Here is a 20,202-nt window from a genome sequence, read left to right as displayed (position 1 = left end):
GTTCTGTTGCAGGTACATCAGCACTCCTCCCACTGAAACTTCCCATGCCCCAGTTGTATTCAGTCAAAACATATTTCACATTGTGTGATTTGGAATTGCACACGCGTCCAGATATTTAACATGCTAGATATCTTGCTGACATGGGCGATGGTTTGGCACTTCTCTCAGATCGAGTCTCAAAACTGTCAGCGAGTGAAAATCGGGCCTAATATCATGTAGTGTAAACTCTGCATTAGGCTACTTGTTTTAATTAACCCTTGGTTACCTTACCCCATTCCTCCTGAAATCTACACTCCCTGCATATTCCATAAAGTGGTTCCCTTGAGGCCATGTACATATTTATTAAATCTTTTTCTGTGTGTGTCATGAATTTACAAGCCTATGTGTTGTCAGGACAGTGTTATCAGTCGTTATTATCCATAAGAGCTTTTACTGAATTTGAAGGACTCTTATAAATCTTCACACTTTTTATTTAGTCCATTAGATAACTAACTCCTTTCCAATCTTTATACTAAGAAACCAATATACTTTAAATTTCTCATTTGATAAGCCCTGTGTGAAATTGGCAACACAGTGGCACTTGTCCTGTGCTTCTCAGGTATGACTTCAACTATTACTGTCGATGTTACCTCTCCGTCCCCGCCCATGTTTATGAGCCTCTGAACACGTCGTTCCGCATGACCTCGTGTACAGAGTGCGAGGTAGAAAACAACGCTGGCCCTTTAAGACGGGAGTTCTCACTGCACTGGCGACTGTTGCGCGGGTTTACAGAGCTCGAGACAGTATCAGTACCAAGCGGACTCGCGCACATATGAGATAGATGGAATTATAACAATGGACCATCACTGCGTTCTGTTTTCTGTTTTGTTACAGTTAATCTTCCAACCAGGTAGGACGCTATTTGTATAATTTATTGTTCCTTTATATAGGCTACTCAAATTGCTTTTAAAGCAAAGAGAAAGAGTACAGAATGTTATTCGTTGTTAAAGAGAATAGGAATGTACTGCACTTTTACACCTTTAAAATTGGACGGGATGTGAGGCAGCCGTCTTGAATAAGCCTATAATTACATTTATTAATCAAAGTAAAAGTAAAACAGTTTATATTTGTCTTGCAGACCGTAATTTCGTGGACCTGCTGCTTCTTGACTAATGGAGGGTCTTCATAAAAGCATAGGCTACTGAGTGTAAACATAAACTACCTGAGATATGCGTGGTCTCACAGAGGCTGTTGTTTTCTCCCATGATGAATATATCACATTCCCTTTATCGTAATGAGTTTTCGCACCTCATTAGAGCTCATTCTGTAATTGCAGAACTCCTGAATGCGCCACAGTCTTTAAAGATGAATATTTAACAAGTTAATGCATGAGAATTTCCACTGATAACCCCAGTGAATCCTTTCTCCTATAGCGACAGTGTGATGGCTCTATGGGCCGACAATTTAAGCGGTTACAGGAACCGATCATTGAAACAAGATATTGATCCGGAGAGCTGCAGGTGAGAATGTAAAGTATAGCTTAACCTCGCGCGCTTCTCTCAATAATTAATCACTCTGGCTCGCGCGTGCCAGTCTCAGGCGCAGGTGCGTGCGGCGAAAAAGTATGTAGGAATGAGTGTGGTCTATAAAAAAGCACTCGTATAGTGATATTATTCACTTTAAATATTACTGAGTTGGGTACGATATAGAGGCGAGAGGCCAGACATAGTGAAAACGTTATTCAGATGAATAAATTGGCTCACAATTTTCCCGATATGTAGGTTAGTGATGGGTTTTGCCGTTGCTGACAACGAAAACTGTGAAAACTGATATGTAAATGATCGGCAATTTTTATTTGTATTTATTTTATGCTTGTAAGCTATTAGAAGGTGTTTGTATGCTACAACGTGACTTTCTTTTTTCCATTCTTTTTTCCCTTCTCCCTTATTTTAAATTCCTCGTATTCGTCATTGTGCCTGGAGAATGCAGAGTGACACAACCGATTGGGGTAACCCAACTCAAGCGATCTTTTTTAATAAACCATTTCATTGCTCTCAAATGATCAGGGTTAGAGCGATCCTGAAAATGTGTTGTTTACACATGAAGGCAATCTGAAGAACAACTTTGTAACGCCAGAGGGCTTCAGCGCTCAAGTGACTGTTGTGCGTCTGGGTTTTATTTCGAAATAGAGCGCTGAGGGCTTTCAGATAAGAACCACGAGAACACAATTGTTCAAACTTTAGTTAAAAGTTAACAGCCTACTTATACTCATACTGAAAATATTATAGTTATGCCCATAGTATGCATAGTGTGATTTTCGGTAAAGTGGGATATTTGGACATTTTAATTTTCCTTGCACATTTCATTGATCGAAAACCTGCATATTATCTGACATTATACTTTTTTTAGAAAGCTTTGAATGTCTCCTACCTTATTCAAAAGCAATAAGAAAGAGGCTGCTAGACACGGGAAAGAAGAACCTTTGAGACTGTCTTTTGACCATATCCCAGATTTTTTGGCAGGCAACACTGGTGGGACACTTCATTTTGGCTCTCTTAAACACTGTAGACAGGGATGTGTACTTGAATATAGTTTATGGTACTTACTTTGTTTTCAACATAACCCTTACATTCAGATTCAAATGTTCACTTGTTAAATCAACTCAAAATTAACCCATTCAAGTTGCTAAAACTCCTTAAATATATAAAGATTATTAAGATTAACCATTTGTTTTAAATATTTTTCTAAAACTTTACAAAACACAGGGAAAATTTCCATCTGGCAAACAGGGGTGCATTAAGGTAACAAGGGGCCCTGGTGCTCACTGTTCTACGGGGCCCCTGTCAGTCATCAGAGAGGGGGGTGGTTGAAGTGGAATGTTCTTCTATGACCTTGCAGTGGACTACTCTGTGTTTATATCACTGTCTCCCGCAAACGTTGATGGAGAGGAAAGTGTGGTGGATGCCGTGGATCCCCAAAGACAAATACAGTTCAGTATTTGAATATAGTAGGTATAATTTTACTCGCACCAGTGTATAGGCTCAAAGATTAATAGAAAACTTCAGAAAACATGCATATCCATGACACAAAGGTGTAGGTGCCAAAAAAATAATAATAAAAGGCCCACTTTTTCAGCATCACCCAGTCCCACTTTGTCAATCTGCCTCTGGTATAGTGGGGCAGATGGAAAATGATTCTAATGTAGATAACTTCAAATTATTTGGAATAACTTTCTAGATTGTTTGAAACACTTTCACATTATAGATCATTATATGTACATTTACAAACATTAAGTCAACTTTAAAATTTTTATAACCATAACAATATTTATCCAAGATTTCTATAACATTTTCCTCACCCTTGCTCTTCTAATTGGTGCTTGTGAATTGAGCTATGCGCACGCCCCCCGATGTAACTTTATCAACTCAGGAAACCAAAAAGTGAATTTGTTTAATTCCCAATTATTCGTTTATTTATACATTGAACCATTTAAGGATATGGATGAATACTATGGGGATCAATCTTAACTTCGGCTGTCCTCATTACTGATCGGAACGCACACAATATGCATGACAAAAATGTAGTCATGAGCACTGTGTGCGACCAAGATTTTCTTGACATGCAGACAGTCCTCATATGTGCTCATCGCACCTGCCTTTGACTGTAAAGGTGTAACTCCTTTATAGTCTAGGAGGGCACATGCACCGAACACATTCATATTTGCTCACTGTAAGAAGAGTATACTTTGAAAGGCTGAGCGCTTGGCTGTGTGTAAGATGACCTAGAACACGGAAGAACAAAGTATACCTAAACATTTAGAGTTTGGTTAATGTCCTCGCATCCTGGCATCCTTATCAAGCAACATTATTAAACACTCCAGCCCATTTGATCACCTCTGTTAAACAACTCAGAATAGCTGATAGGTGTATTTAACATAAAAGATCTCTTGAACTTTAAACATTTTCCAGAGAAAATGTAAATTGTGCCATATGCATGCACATGACCAATTGGTCTTTTTGGTCACTTTACTTGTATATGGGAAAGGATTTACATTGGTGCTTCTAAAACAGACTTGCTGAGAAGATGTTTGGACTGGAAAAGGCAAGTACACATGCACAACTGTTATTGTGTTCTTCTCTGTAAGAGAACCTGACCTCGCAGATGCCATTTACGTGCCATAGAGTGACGGTTGCATAGAGGCAAGCTACCCATCAGGCTAAACCGCAGTTGAAGTTTTTATCAGATTATCTCATTTTAGCCTGAAGCAACTACACGAAGCTCTTCGCATCGCTGACCTGGAAGCCGAGGGGCATCAAGCAAGCGTGGACAGCGCTAGAAGAAGCCGGCCGTCTCAGCCACCTTCAGCCATCCTGCGAGCTACGCCATCCGACGACGTATCCTTTTATTCAGCAAGCTAGTTCTCACGAACTATTCACAAAAGAATACGGCGTCTTTTTCAAGATGCCTCGCTCCACTTGCGCCTCATGTCGCGCCCTTCTCAGCACAGGAGACCGCCACATCATCTGCGCTCTCTGCCTGGGACTGGGGCACGCAGAGCTCGCCCTCACTGAGGGCGGATGCGATTTCTGCGAGGAGCTACCGATGTCGACCCTGCGGGCTCGACTCGAAGCGCTCAAAGCAGAAACCACCGCGCCGCCTTACCTTCAGCCGTGCAGGAAGAAGCGCCGCTCACAAAGGCTGCCGGAAACTGTGGTTGAAGCGACTGCCTCGCCGGAGCCTCTCCCTCGAGCATCGCTTTCACCCTCCCGCCCCGGGGCCAGCGCAGTTGCCGCCGGCGGCCGCACTGCTGCCATCTCGGATGACGAGGCGGAGGATAAGGGCCGCTGTTCCATCATGGCTCGGACAGCGAGAGTGGTCAGGCTCCCAAGCCTCCTCCTCGGCCCAGGAATCCAGCAGGACCCGCGCCGGGTCGAAGGGGAGTTAACACGCCTCCTCACACAGGCCGTCGACTGCCTCGGGCTCGAGTGGTCACTGCCCCTGAGCAGGCACCCAACAGACTTGGCGGCTGCTTTCTTCAAAGCCATCGCCGCTCTACACCCGCGGCCGGGCGCTCCCTTCCTGCCAGAATTACATACGGAGCTTGCAAAGTCGGTGGAGCGCTCCTTTTTCAGCCAGGACCCGTTCCCACGTCTCCACCTCTCGCGTCGGTGGGCGGCGCCACTGAAGAGGCTACTCCTCCATCCCCGGTCGAGGACTCGGTAGCAGCACACCTTTGTCCGCCCTCCGCGAGATGGCGTTCCAAGCCTGTGCTCCCGTCTAAGGCCTGCAGAGCGACTTCCGCCTATGTTGGCCGCGCCTATTCCGCCGCTGGCCAAGCTGCATCTGCTCTGCACTCAATGGCCGTTTTACAGATCCATACAGAGATTCGCCTTCGACGGCCAGGTTTATCAATACACCGTCCTTCCGTTCGGCCTGTCCTTAGCACCCCGTACGTTCACGAAGTGCATGGATGCGGCGCTCGCACCTCTGCGGAGTCAGGGTTTGCGAATTCTGAACTATTTGGACGACTGGCTGATTATGGCTCAGTCACATATGGAGCCGCAGCAGTACTTCAGCTGGGTTTACTGCACATGCGCCCGCTTCAGCATTGGCTAAACACCCGCGCGTCTCGCCGGGCTTGGGCCACAGGCCGCCAGCCCATCAAGGTGACTCAGACCTGTATATCAGCTCTGCAGCCCTGGACAGTGGCTGAATGGTATCAGCGGGGAGTGACAATGGGAGCTGTATCTCGCCGAAAAGTCATCTTGACAGACGCGTCCAACACGGTCTGCGAGGGCTCTCCGGTTTTCGGCCTATGGTCAGTTCAGGAAAATCTCCTTCACATAAATTGTCTGGAAATGATAGCGGTCGAGTACGCGCTCGTGCGCTTTCTCCCGGTCATTCAGGGTCACCACGTCCTGGTCCAACAGATCTGTGGTATCCTACCTAAACCGTCAGGGCGGTGTCAGATCCAGGAACCTCTTCCATCTGACGAAACGCATACTGAGTTGGTCCCAGTGCCACCTGCGCTCGCTGAGGGCGACGCACGTGCCAGGCCACCTGAACGACGGCCCGGACAGACTGTCCAGAGACAATATTCCCCCAGGGGAATGGTCCCTGCACGCTCAAACAGTCCAGAAGTTATGGCACCTATTCGGCAGAGCAGAGATAGACCTCTTTGCGTCCAAAGAGAACTCTCACTGCCCAATATTTTTCTCGAAGCGAGGACGCAGCTGGCCCAGGACTGGCCCAGACGCCCGCTTTACGCCTTCCCTCCCGTCTCGCTATTGCCACAGGTAATGCAGAGGATCAGGGAAGCGCGTCACTCGGTGCTCCTCATAGCCCCGCGTTGGGAAAATCAGACATGGTTCCCGGAGCTTACGCAGCTGTCACTGACAGCGCCGTGGCCCATCCCAGTGAGAGCAGATCTCCTCTCTCAAGCTCGCGGCACAATCTGGCATCCCCACCCAGAGCGCTGGGCTGCATGCGTGGGTGATCAACGACTACCCGTCGCTCTGCCAGAAGGAGTAATAAACACCATCATACATGCTAGAGCCCCTTCCACGAGAAGACTCTATGCGTCAAAATGGTCTGTGTTCTCAAAATGGTGCACCGACAGAGACCTGGACCCGCGAACATGTGGGGTGTCGTCGCTGCTCGTATTTCTACAAGAGCTGCTGGATAAGGACAGATCCCCATCCACGCTCAAAGTGTATGTGGCGGCCGTTGCGGCGTTCAGCTGAACCCCTGCACGGCCAGTCATGGGGTAAAAACGAGCTGGTCATCCGCTTCCTCAGGGGAGCTAGAAGGATGAACCCCCGCGCCCCCATCGGTTCCTATCTGGGATCTTTCTATAGTTCTCGAAACTATGAAAGCCCCCTTTCGAACCACTTCAATCCGTGGATTTGAAATACCTTTCACTCAAAACCGTTTTTCTGACTGCCCTGTCATCAGTCAAACGTGTGGTAGACCTTCACGCGCTGTCTGTCAGCGCTGCGTGTCTTGAGTTTGGACCAAGTGACACCAAGGTCATTTTAAAGCCTAGACACGGCTATGTTCCCAAGGTGATCGGTACTCCTTTCAGAGCACAGGTCATTTCCCTATCGGCGCTGCCAGCACCCGATAGCTGACGCGACGCCAATCTCCTTTGCCCGGTCAGAGCACTGAGATTGTATACTGCGCGCTCCGCTGCTTTCAGACGCTCTGAGCAGCTTTTCGTTTCGTTCGAGGGCGCACCAAAGGTCTCACCGCCTCGAAACAGACACTATCTAGATGGATAGTGGACGCTATTGCTGCTGCGTACGGCGTCAAAAGACCTGCCATGCCCGTTGGGCATTAGGGCTCACTCCACTAGAGGCATGGCATCCTCGTGGGCATGGTCCAGCGGGATTTCCATTCACGACATATGTGTGGCAGCGGGATGGACTTCCCCTCCACCTTTGTCAGATTTTACAATATGGAAGTGCCCGCTCTGTAGGCAAAACTACTAGCGGTTTAATACGCTACAGCTCCCCTGGTGAGCTGCACTGATGGGACACATTCCACACAGACCGGCACCGCCGCTCTGTCGTTCCCTTCCCACTATGTGCTTATGTATTACACAATCAATGACCCGCATTCTTGCCGGCCAAATATTATTTCCCCACTCATAAGGGCTCCCGGGTCCCCCTTAATTCCCTGGGGCTCATACAGTGGATGCTTGGCGCGACGGCGTTGACAATGGGTTCCCGTGAGCGTAAGCTAGCTTACGCAATACGAGAGAACCTCTCGTAAGAGAACGTATCGGTTACCTAACGTAACCTCGGTTCTCTCTAGATGAGGGAGCAGTATTGCGTAGCCGGCCGTCTTCAGCGCCACGGCGACTTTTCGCTTCAGTCAATGAAAACCAGGGTTCCAGCCTACGAACTACGCTTATATGCACTCTAGTCACGCCCATTTTGGCGGGCTTTGATGCAGTGAGCGCGGGACGCCTCTCATTGGATCGCGAGTTGCCCAAGCTCGTCTATAGGCTGCAGCAGTTGCCACAGAGCAACCTATGAGCTCGCTAGCTAGCCCGCTCAAGGTCAGCAGCTGCCGCACTGCGTTGACAATGGATACAAAAATTAAGGATAATTTTTTGGCTTCAATATCTCAGAAAAGATGAATCTTTCCCGTAGCGTAAGCTAGCTTACGCAATACTCGTTCCCTAATCTAGAGAGAACCGAGGTTACGTTAGGTAACCGATACGTTTTCTTCATATTATCAAAATTTGTTTTTTAGACATATTCCTAGTCACCATTTCAATACATAGATAAACAATGCAAAAATGTTAGTTTTGAAGTATAAATCTTGAAGACTACAATGCGTATATTGGCTTATAAATAATTTTCCAATTTAGTTGCAAATGGAAATATGGGAAATCTAAAAAGTACTTTTTTATGTCAGGGGACCTAACCCTCAACTAAACACAGTATTTACCAGTTACCATGAACCAAGAGTAAACATATCAGCCCACTACTATATCCTTGAATATCCATGCAATCCTTTATCTGCCAAACAAGGTGTTTACTTGCCCTTGGCTCCCTGTTTACTCTCTCTCCTTATATGTAATAACAATCAGATTTACTCTTTAGGAAATATGCCATTTGCTTTGGGGTTGCTATGCCATGGTGAACTTCATTGTGTGTAATGCACGCTGACAAAATTTGATGATACTAACTACCAGCTGTCGTTTTCGTTTCTCATGCTAATTGTTTACTGTCATTTCCCTCTTTTTCCTTTCATCAGTTATTCTTTCCGTTTCCCCCTGACATGCAGGGAGACAAGAATGGCTACTGTTAGTTCATAGTGCACTTGAGAAATGATGTATTCATGGACAGATTTATTTACAAGACTTGCCACATTCATATCATTAACAAACATCCTTAAAATTCTGTAGTTGTATAGGGCAATGCAGCACATTCAATGGAGAATGATGCTTGGGGCAGCCAAGATGCCTTAAGCTAAAACGTCTGAAAGGAGAAGTTTTTTTTTTTTATTTGCATTTTTCTTCTTCTGTAGACGTCTGTTCTGCAGAATTGTCTCAAGTCAAATTGTAATTTCTAAAGAAATTTGTTGGAGAGGAACTTTTAACACAAGCTTCTTTGTATTTGTTGAGAAACTGTCTATTTTATCACACTTAACTGCCATTAATGTAACTTCAGAGGGCTTTGATGTGTGTGTGTGTGTGTGTGTGTGTGTGTGTGTGTGTGTGTGTGTGTGTGTGTGTGTGTGTGTGCACTTGATATGTTTGAGATATTCGAGACAAAATCAACAATATTGTATTCTGGCAAGACGAGATCATGGAGTGTTTTATTTAACAAAAGGCAATGCAGAATGCAGGGTTACCACATGAACATTGACTAAAATACTCTGCTGCAACCCTTCATTTGCAGTGGGTCAAACCCTTCGAATACCACAGCGATTAGTGGTTAATATGGCATATTGTTTTGTCCATATGTTAACCATACATTGCATGTGCCTTAAAATAATCTATTTATTTGCCAGTTTGTCAAATATTAAACTTATTTATCTTATACTTGTGGCTGCTATATTTACAGTTATTTTATTAGGGGTCAAGCCCCAAAGGGGCAAAAGACCCCTATTGTTTTTGTTAGTTTTCCTATGCGGGAAAGTTATGAAATTTGGCCCTCAGATAGAGGACTGTTACCACAGCAAATTTGCCGTCTGTACCTCAAACCCTCTAGTGCCACCAACTGCCCAAATTTGCACTCACGTTTATGTTAATAACTTTTAAACTGTGAGTCCTAGAAATGAAATTCTCGTATTAAATGTTTTGAAAACCTACTTATTCAAACTCCACCTAGACGGTTTGTCCGATTTGCACAAAAATTTACCTGCATCACCTAGAGGCACCCACGGCATAACATTCACAGAATTTTAATAAACCATACAGTTTTCGAAGGGTGCTTCAACAAATTAGATGAAGAGCACGCCAAAATGGATTTGAGGGTTGAACTTGAGGCTGTACTCTGCAACGCTTTGAGGGATTGGGACAAAACTTGGTACGTGTCATCACCATTAGGCCCTGAGGTGACCTACAGCATTTTGGCACACTGCCCCCTACTGGTCAGGAGATAAATGAAAAAAATGGCTACTTTGGCTTATAACTCTTGAACGCTTTCCTGCACGATAACCATCATGCCCAGATACTACCTGAGCAGTTTCAGGACAGCGCCACATACTGGACAAAAATTCTAAGAACTAGCTATTTTTATTTCATTGTAAAATAAATCAGTTTTTTTATGATTGAAAGTTTACTTTTCTAACTCCTCTAACACTGTTCATCAGACTCTAACCAAAATAATGTCACAAAGCTTCTTTTGCTGCTCATGGTGCCGATAATTGGCTTGACCCCGGTATCGCTGCTTGCATCTATATTTTTTATTTATTTTTCTCCACTCAGGTAGGTCCAGACCCATTATCACTCCGGATGCACCCCGGCTCACAGTTCCACTGTATGGTGACTTCAGCTTGCGTTGCCAGAGCAACAGTTCCGTGCGGTGGCTGCGAGAAGATCGTCCATCACGGATACTGAAGGGGGAACGTGAGGGCCAACTGACAATTCTTAAAGTGACCAAAGCCGGCCCACAACACATGGGCAAATATTCGTGTCAGGAGGAGATGTCTGGTGAAAAGAGCTCCATCTATGTATATGTTAAAGGTAAGTTGGCCATTTGTGCATTTGAGTGTCATGTCTGTAGGGCAGTGTATGTAATTACCTGTACAACTCCTCTGTATCTCTTATAAGTGCCTTCTCTGTTAGACCTTAGTTACAGGATATTTGGTGTTTACTAGGTCATCATAACGGCATGTGCATGCCTGTTAGCAATAGTCTCTGCATGTCTAGATAGAGGTTGAACAGAGATACTGAATACAGCCCTATAAAGCCAAATTTCAGTAACTACGCCAACACTGAAACTGAGAAAACAAAATTTGTTCTTCTTCTCTGAATATAGTTTTCTTTGAATCTGAGAATAGTTGAGCCAAACATTTTGGGGATTGCTCCACTGAATGCCATTTTTTTAAGGTGTTAACCACTACAGTACTCTGATCAGGGGGAGTAGGAGTTATCAGATTTCTTTTCCACCTTTTATTTGTGCAAGATTCAACCTTGTACACATAGCAGTATACAACTGAGGTAGTTTCTGTAGTAAACAATCAAACAGAAATAAAGAACTTGTCTACATACATACAGTTATGATTCAACTGTAAATTACCAATAAACAATATCAATATATATGTGTAAAGGGATCAATGGAAAGGAGGAGGCGAGAACTGGCTTGATGATATAAATAATGGTTTAATGATAAACTTAAAAGACAACATAAACACACACATGACGGACATGTCCGTTAACGATCTCTCTCTCCCACACGATCCTCTGCAGTCGACCTTTATCCCTCACGGAGGCTCAATTAGCCTAATACGGGACCGGGTGTGTAGGATCACGACCCGGCCCTGCACTCCGTCCTGCCACATTCCTCCCTCGTTCTCTCAGGCTGGGGAGCCCCCGGCCTGACGGACACCCCCCCCCCCTTTCCCTTGGGGAGGGCGTGCTTTAAGTCTAGTCTGCCGGCAGGTCATCCCCATCTACCTGGACGAGGGAGGGGACAAGGGGAGGGAAACAGAAATAATAAAAATGGGGGGTACTTCCTGTAACAGTGTAGAACCCCCCCCTCCCCAAAAAAACTGTAAAATTTAAAAGAGGGAAAAGGCCAACGCAGAGCGACAGTGAGAGAGAGAGAGAGGAGAGAGAGCTGAAAAAAAACTCTTACTCGCCAGTTCTCCGATACGCCTCAGCTTGTTCCTCGGCCACTCCTCCACCCTCTATCGGACGATAGCCGCGCCTCTCCGGGCGGTTCAGGACAGTCCTCCAGCCCCTGGCGGACGGAACGCCCCGCCGCGTTCTCGGCAAACAGAAGGAGTCTCCCCCACCTCTGGCAGCGGTTCTCTCGCTCCAGGCGGTCGGCAGTGAGCCCCTCCCGCTCGCGGACGGCGGTCTTAAACCCCGCCGCATTTCAGTGGCTGGTAGGGAACTCCTCTGCCCCTAGCAGCGGCCCTGACTGCTCCAGGCAGTCGGTTAGGAGCCCCTTCTCCCCTCGCGGTCGGCGGCCATCGTCCTCTTTCAGGCGGCTGGGCTCCTCGTCCCCCGGCAGATGGCCACGGCTGCTCCGTTGTGGACGGCAGTGGCGAGAACTCTACTACGGCGTATCCCTCCTCCTTCCTGGGCTTCGGCACCAGTGTAAAGGGATCAATGGAAAGGAGGAGGCAAGAACTGGCTTGACGATATAAATAATGGTTTAATGATAAACTTAAAAGACAACATAAACACACACATGACGGACATGTCCGTTAACGATCTCTTTCTCCCGCACGATCCTCTGCAGTCGACCTTTATCCGTCACGGAGGCTAAATTAGCCTAATACGGGACCGGGTGTGTAGGATCACGATATGTCTCTCATATATATGCTTAGATAAAGAAAGCAAGGGATATAAACTATGGAAAGGACATAATAACATGGATCACATTATGCAGCGTTATCATATTAGCAGATAAAAAACTGCAGAATATAGTATTATGCACATAAGGAGATAAATGAACATATAGAATCATATTGCAGATCATAGACTGTAAAAAAAGTTGGACGACGCCCATTCGCTCTTTTCCATTGGTGAGAACTGAAGCCGCCAGTGTCCCGATATGGCGCAGACATCTTGGGACTTGAGTCTGCGCAGTTGCGATTTCGGGACCAGACCTGCACAGTAGAGAGGAGGAAGTAAAGCCGCAAAATCAAGGCCCCGCCCTCAATCTCGCTGAATCAATCACAAAAAATAATTGAAATAATTAATTATAGAAATTTAGATATTAAATTTAAAGCTCCAATCTCCTCAGTCCTTCGAAGATCCCGAAAAAAATTCAGTTGGTGCTTCAGTGACTACTTCGCTCAGAGAACATGTCAATCACAGCTGTCAATCATGATGTCACAGCACCGTTTTTATAGCATCAAATAACTAACTAAAAACAAACTTATTTTGAAAACAAACACTTGAAATTACATCAACGTGATAGAAACTACAGTAAATGACAGAAACTATCTTTGGAAAAAAGATATGTGAAGTGTAATTTAATTGTTTAGTTGGTCTCACGTCCCGTTGAATAACATGGGGAGGCGTGGTTTATGACCTATACTAGGACCAGTCACCGGGGGGCGATCGAGACGTTTTGGCTATAATTAATTATTTCACACTGCATAAGTCAAAAGTGCAGGGGCGTGGGCTTGCGATTGATTTCACGGCTTTACTTCCTGCTCACTACTGCGCAGGTCTGGTCCCGAAAAAGCAACTGCGCAGACTCAAGTCCCAAGATGTCAGCGCCATATCGGGACACTGGCGGCTTCAGTTCTCACCAATGGAAAAGAGCGAAGGTGCGTCGTCCATCTTTTTTTACAGTCTATGGTTTATACGCACACGGCTGTTTTTAGCCTTCACATGGTGCACAATATTTGAGCGCTACTCACAAACAACATCTCAGATGTAGATGCTCAATAGTTCGGTTCACTTATAATATGCATTTAGAATGGCACCAGAGGTGCATTTTACCAGAATTTGAATAAGAAGCTAATTAAACTTCTGTGAACTTGCCTACAAACAGACACATACAGGACTTCCTGGAGAGTTCAGAATGTCAAAATAAAAGCATGATGGTTTAAAAGTGAGATATAGTACTATATATTACTATTATAATATATTATTATAATTAGTTTACAAATTATAATAATATTTAAGTTGAATGGGTTCCAAAAAATAACTGTGTGAATGAAAAGTGAGCTGATGTCTTACAACTTAATTGAACAAAAAAGAGATCTGAATCTCTTCAAGTTGAGTAAATAAATGCTTCTTTTAAAAATAAATGCTTCTTTTCTACTGATGGCTTATACTGGAATTACTGTTAATTTTGCTGCAACATTATCCAGTATACTAGTTCATAACAAAGTGTTTCTTAATAAGCTATAGATTTATATTGAAATAATGTGTAGTTAGAGGTTTGTGTTTCTTTACATAATAAATAGCACACCCAGTTAGCTCCACAAAATAATGTAAAGATATTATAAACTGATTATGCAAAAACAACAACACTGGTATTGGATTGGGATCGGTACTGGCTGATACTGAGATTTCCGATATCGGAATCGGATTGGAAGAGAAAAAGTGGTGTCAGTGCATCCCTAGTCTGCACCTTTAAGTGTGATTGCATGTTCTTGTAGTTCTTATGAACACTTTCCATGCTTTGTTTTTTTTTGTCTTTGTCTTTCTCTCTCACTCTCCCTCTCTTTCTATACACCAGCATTTCTGATCACGCTGTGTAATTCATATTGTGCAAAACACTTTGTTTTTACTTAGTCTCCTATATCTTCACAAACAGCTTTCTAGACTGAAAAGATACTAGCATGACCTCTCTTTATACCTCTCTTTATACCTCTCTCTATCTATATTTTCCTTTCAAGTATGTACATGAATATAAAAAAAACTTCCAATTGAGACTTGGAAGTTTTTGCTTTTGACCTCATCAGATCAAGAGTTCTCAAACCACAAAATCACGAACTCATGGTTTTCAGGGCTACATTGACAGTGAATGAGCACTGATAGTGATAGTGTGGGTTAGTTGTGCTTATTTATTACGCTGGGTGTGATGTTGGTTAGTTTTGAACCTTCACTTTCTCTCTTTTTGTGGCACTCTCTCTCTTGCTCTGAGCTGTAATATCATAATCTAAGCCCCTTGGTTGTGTTTCATTGGTTTTTGATTTAGCATTTCTCTCAGCAGATCCTGAAAATCCCTTCAGAAGGGGCATCGTGTTTGACATTGTTGCGAGAGAAGGAGACACAGCCACAATCCCATGCTTGCCGACGGACTCCAATATGTCAGAATTACACCTGGAGAAATGTGACGGACGGCCCCTGCCTAACAGTCTGCGATATTCGTCCAGCACTGAGATGGGTGTGGCATTGGAAGATGTTAGGAAGCACTTTGAGGGATGTTACATCTGCGTCGGGACTTTGGCAGGAGCCACGGTTAAATCCGGAGAATATAAATTGAATGTCCGTCTCGGTGAGAGAAAGAGAATGAGAGACATTTAAAAATACAGTGGCCCCAAAAAGAATTTGAACACTTAAGCCAGACTTACATTTTTTTGATTGTTATTAGATCAAAAATATATTTATCAAACCAGTGGCATTTATTAAAAAAACTAAAAGAAATATGCACTCTATTCAAGCAAAATATAAAAGGTTGTTGTGAAACAATAGCTATGCTGCTCAGAATTAAATTAACATATTTTCAAGTTTTAAATCAAACTTAGTAAAATATGTCCATAGTTAATTATATGAACTATGGTTACTGCTTGGACATCTATGTGAACTTGAGAAGAACTGACTTTCTACATATACATAGAATAAAAACGATCTTGACACTAGTTGGTTAAAGGGTTCATTCACCCAAAAATGAAAATTCTGTCAACAAATACTCACCCTCTTGTTGTTCCCAACCCATAGGACTAGCTGTCTTCCATGCAACACAAAAGGAGATGTAAGGAAGAATGTTAGCCTCAGTCACCATTCTGTTTCATCTTTTTTCCATTGTAAAACATCTTGTTTGTGTTGCAAAGAAGAAAGATAATATAAATACACTCACTGAGCACTTAATTAGGAACACCTGTACACTTACACATGTGGCAGCAGTGCAATGCATAAAATCATGCAGATACCGGTAAAGAGCTTCAGTTAATATTCACATCAATCATCAGAATGGTAAAAAATGTGATCTCAGTGATTTCGACCATGGCATGTTTTTAGGTACTTTAGCTTGTTTGAGATTTTCATGCACAACAGCCTCTTGAGTTTACTCGGAATAGTGCCAAAAACAAAAAAACATCCAGTGAGCAGCAGTTCTGAGGACGGAAACGTCTTGTTGATGAGAGAGGTCAACAGAGAATGGCTAGACTCGAGCTGACAGAAAGGTTTTGGTAACTCAGATAACCCCTCTGTACAATTGTAGTGAGCAGAATAGCATCTCAGAATACATAACGCATCGAACCTTGAGGCGGCAGAAGACCGTGTTGGGCACTTTATTAGGACCACAGTGTTCCTAATTAAGTTCTCGGTAAATGTATACTGTAAATACATAGTCATATGGGTTTGGAACAATGTGAGGAGAATAAATAATGAAAGAACTTTAATTTATGTGCAAACTATCCATGTAACAGTAATTGCAAAATTGGCTGAGAAAGTGAAGTACTCCAAAGAAAGGTTTAGCTTAATTTCAACTCAGTTTGGTTCAATATTTTTATATCTTATGCATTTAATAGTAACACCTTATTTTACAGTGTCTGTTACACAAATTACATGTTACTAAAATGATTTACTTACTATAATGATACTTCTTAAATAACTATAACAAAGTGTAATATCTGTATATGCAGTTGAACAAAATAGGTACACAGTATGTACATGTAGTTCATTAATATTATTTAGTACCAATTTATGTAAATGCACAGTAATGCAGACACTGTAAATTAAAGTGTGACCCAATGAAATGTAAAACATTTTCAAGTGTGGCTTAAGTGTTCAAATACTATTTGGGGACACTGAATGACAACAGAGTAGGACAACGACAGACATGTGCATGTCCATGATACCCCAATTTACATTGCTCTTCCTTTCCTGCTGCTTTGATACAATGCATGTGCTTCTTTGCTTTTAGTTCCAGATGCACCACCTCTGATCACACTGGGTCAGCCTCAAAGAATGCTGCTCACCCAAGGGGAAAAGCTCTCCCTATCCTGCTCCACCTCAAATGTCAACAGTGACATCACAATCAAGTGGAAGTCTCCAAGCGGAGTTGTAAGAGCCCTCTCACAAACGTTCTCTCACCTGTTTACCTAAGCACACCTGTGGTACACTATGACGGTCTCAGAGACCACAACACATGCATTTATACATACTCCAGGCTTTATTACACATAGCACCAGATTATGTTGAGTAATATAAATGTTTACAAAATTAAAGCACACATCGTAGGAATGAGTATACATTAATCATCTCATAATATGTTTATTTGGTCATGCGTTCTTGTGACCAGTTCAGTGATATGGATTGAGTATGACCTGAAAGGCTGTTTCTCAGGGAGGGTATTTATACAAACAAAGTCAGATGATGGAATGGAGGACAGGTGAGGATGATTGGAAACAGGTGGAAGTGATGAGGGCATTGCACTATGGGAAATTAAGTCTGGGGGGAATCTTAAAAATAGATGCGCCCAAAGATGGATTAGGAGGGTAGGGTGATGCAGAAGGTGAGGAAAGGTCCAAGAAAGATGATCAGGAGGCCTGGGGGGTGGCTTCAGAGCTGGGAATGGATCTGGGGGCCTGGGGGTTGGCTTCAGGGCTGGGATAGGAACCGGAGGCCTGGGAGGCTGAATCATGGGAGGCGGAGCCATGGAAGGTGGAGCCTTGGAAGGCTCAAGGGGCGAAGCCATGGGAGGCGGAGCCAGGGAAGGTGGAGCCAAGGGGGTGGAACCATAAGAGGCTCGAGGGGCAGAGCCATGGAAGGTGGAGCCGTGAGAGGCTCGAGGTGCGAGGCCAGGGAACTTGGTGTCTGGAGATTAGCCGATGGCTGGAAGGGCCAGGGTGGAGCCGAAGGTTCAGAAGACCGAGGTAGTGCCGAAGGCTTGGAGGACAAAGTGGAGCTGTGATTTAGTGAAGCTCAATCGGAGGATTGAGGCGGAGCCAGTGAGGCAGAGGACCAAGGTGGAGATGGAGGGAAGGAGGTCCCTGGTAGAGCTGAAGGCGGGGCCAGGTGACCGATGAACCAAGGCGGAGCTGGAGGGATGAGGGACCCAGGTGATGCGATAGGATGACGGCCCATGATGGAGACAAGGGGACGTAGAGCCGAGGTGTTGATGAAGAATCGGAGGGCCAAGGCGGAGTCCAGGGCTCAGAGGGCCAAGGTGGATTCAGAGGGTCGAAAGATCCCCTTGCTTGTGAAGTCACCAGGGCCGATGGATGAGCTAGTATCTTGAGGGGGACCGGCTGATCAGAAGAAGGAGGAGCGAATGTCCTAAGTGGAGCCAGTGGAGGCGGAATGTGCAAGGGCACTGGATGGAACCAGGGTGTCCATATGCTGTCCTGAACCAGTGGAGGATGAATGGTAGTCAGGGTGGGAATCAGGGTGAGAATCAAGTCTAGGTCTATAAGCTCCGCAAGAGCTAGCTCTGGGACAGATGGGGCTACTGCCACTGGCTCTGGGATGGTCGAGGCTACAGGCACTGGCTCTAGGACAGTTGAGGTTACAGGTGTGGTCGTTGGCTTGTTAACCATGGCAGGCGTTGGTGCTGGTTTCTTGATTATAGTACTGTGTAATTTTAATGATGCTACCTCATCTGTCAGCATGATGCCGGTGGATCACGTTCGGTCTCTTTGTATGGTATGTCATTGTTTTGGCCGATGCTCGCTTGCTCGCGTCCTTTTGGAGTGTGTACACAAGCACGAGCAACATGTAGCTGGCTGCAGTTCACTTAACGGCCACATGTGTCATTAATAACAAGGGTTTCTGAATCTTACATACTGCACCTTTAACATTAACCAAGATTAATAAATGCTTTAAGCATATTGTTCATTGCTAGTTAATGATACCTAATGTATTTACTTAAGTTAACAAATAGAACCTTATTGTAAAGTGTTACCTAAAAAATATGCTCTCATAAAAATTAATTTTAGGGGGCAAATATCTCTCCTAAGTTGCCCAGTCAGCTTTGTGTTTTCTTTTCTCTTGCATGTGCCAAGCAACCATCAGTGCAGCAAGCCTCACTCCTCCTGACTGAGCCCATATCCCATATGCGAACAGCCACCCTCAACATGGCGTCTGTGATGCTACGGGATGCAGGGAGTTACAGCTGTGAGGCAATGAATGAGAGAGGGACAAGTGCAAAATCAGTCTGGGTTGACATATATGGTAAGTCTCTGTTTTTCCAAAAACTATTTTCAGACTCTTGTACTGTTGTGTTTTTAAGGGAATAGTTCACCAAAAATTTTTATTATGTCATCATTTACTCACCGTCATGTCATTTCAAACCCATATGATTTTCTTCCATTGAAAATAAAAATAGACATATCATAGATTGTCTTTTTCATGCAATTAAAATGAATGGAGACTGGAGCTTCAAAAAGGATGCAAAAGAACCATAATAGTATCATACGAGTAGTCTATATAACTTGTGTGCTATATTCCTAATCATCTGAAAAGCTAAGATAGCCCTGTGTGAGTAACAGAACAAAACTGAAATTATTATTCACCCTAAATCTTGACATCTGTCCTAGCTCTGCATGTCATGAGTTTACGAGAGCTTGAAATCTTCAGTCCCCATTTATTGTAAGTGCATAGACACAGGTGACAATTACAGTCTTTCTCATTTTGTGATCCATGGAAGAAAGCAAGTCATCTGGGTTTGGAACGACATGAGTAAATTATTTTTGGGTCAACTATCCCTTTTAATGTTAACATATACTTGTACTGCTAGCATGTTTCAGAGAATAAAATTATATGATTCTTTTCTGTGTGTAGGTAAAGGCTTTATTAACCTAACAAGTGTGGATAACAGCACTAAGAGAGTGCGGGCTGGGGAAAGTCTGTCCCTGCGTTTGGTAATGGATGCTTACCCTAAACCTCACACATTTTCTTGGAGCTACAGTGGAGTAAAACTTACCAATACTACTGATCATGTCATTACCAGCCAGTCAAATGGGAACAGGTATGTTTTTTCAAGTCCAAGGTGAAGGTCCAATGTTTTAATCAGGTTACTGTATATCTGCATATTATCATGTCACATCACATTTAAGTAACTGCGACTGTAAGAATATTATTATGTTTCATTCCAATTATATATTTTGTGTTTTCATAAGATAGTTAGGTAATGTTGTTTTTTTTTTTTTTTATCAGTTACACCAGCGAACTGAAACTGGTGCGTCTCAAGGTGTCAGAGAGTGGCGCGTACACCTTTTCATGCTCGAACCAAGGCGCAACTGTTCATCAAACATTCGAAGTCCACGTCATAAGTGAGTGAGAATGTTTAATGCAAATGGAAAATATTTGGACTTTTCACTTCCCTGAAAAGAATTTGGAACATATAT

General features: G+C 43.9%; 1 protein-coding gene across 2 annotated transcripts in view; it reads left to right on the top strand.

Moving 5' to 3' along the window:
- The first annotated feature begins 741 nt into the window (after positions 1 to 741).
- The window catches only part of LOC127623811 (mast/stem cell growth factor receptor kita-like), a 47,033-nt gene continuing 27,572 nt past the window's right edge, over positions 742 to 20,202 (top strand). The window contains exons 1-7 of one of the 2 annotated variants that reach the window (XM_052098335.1): positions 742 to 889; positions 10,424 to 10,681; positions 14,844 to 15,128; positions 16,779 to 16,918; positions 18,859 to 19,027; positions 19,637 to 19,823; positions 20,012 to 20,127. In XM_052098335.1, coding sequence (XP_051954295.1) covers positions 835 to 889; positions 10,424 to 10,681; positions 14,844 to 15,128; positions 16,779 to 16,918; positions 18,859 to 19,027; positions 19,637 to 19,823; positions 20,012 to 20,127 — 1,210 coding nt within the window. In that variant the 5' untranslated portion in view covers positions 742 to 834. Of the gene's footprint in view, positions 890 to 10,423; positions 10,682 to 14,840; positions 15,129 to 16,778; positions 16,919 to 18,858; positions 19,028 to 19,636; positions 19,824 to 20,011; positions 20,128 to 20,202 lie in introns of both variants that reach the window. The other variant, XM_052098334.1, reaches the window with a different exon arrangement.

The sequence above is a fragment of the Xyrauchen texanus genome, chromosome 30 (genome assembly GCF_025860055.1).
Source record: "Xyrauchen texanus isolate HMW12.3.18 chromosome 30, RBS_HiC_50CHRs, whole genome shotgun sequence".
NCBI classification, from domain to species: Eukaryota; Metazoa; Chordata; class Actinopteri; order Cypriniformes; family Catostomidae; genus Xyrauchen; species Xyrauchen texanus.
The sequence above is the reverse complement of the archived record's forward strand: the minus strand, read 5'-3'. Positions and strand labels throughout refer to the sequence as shown.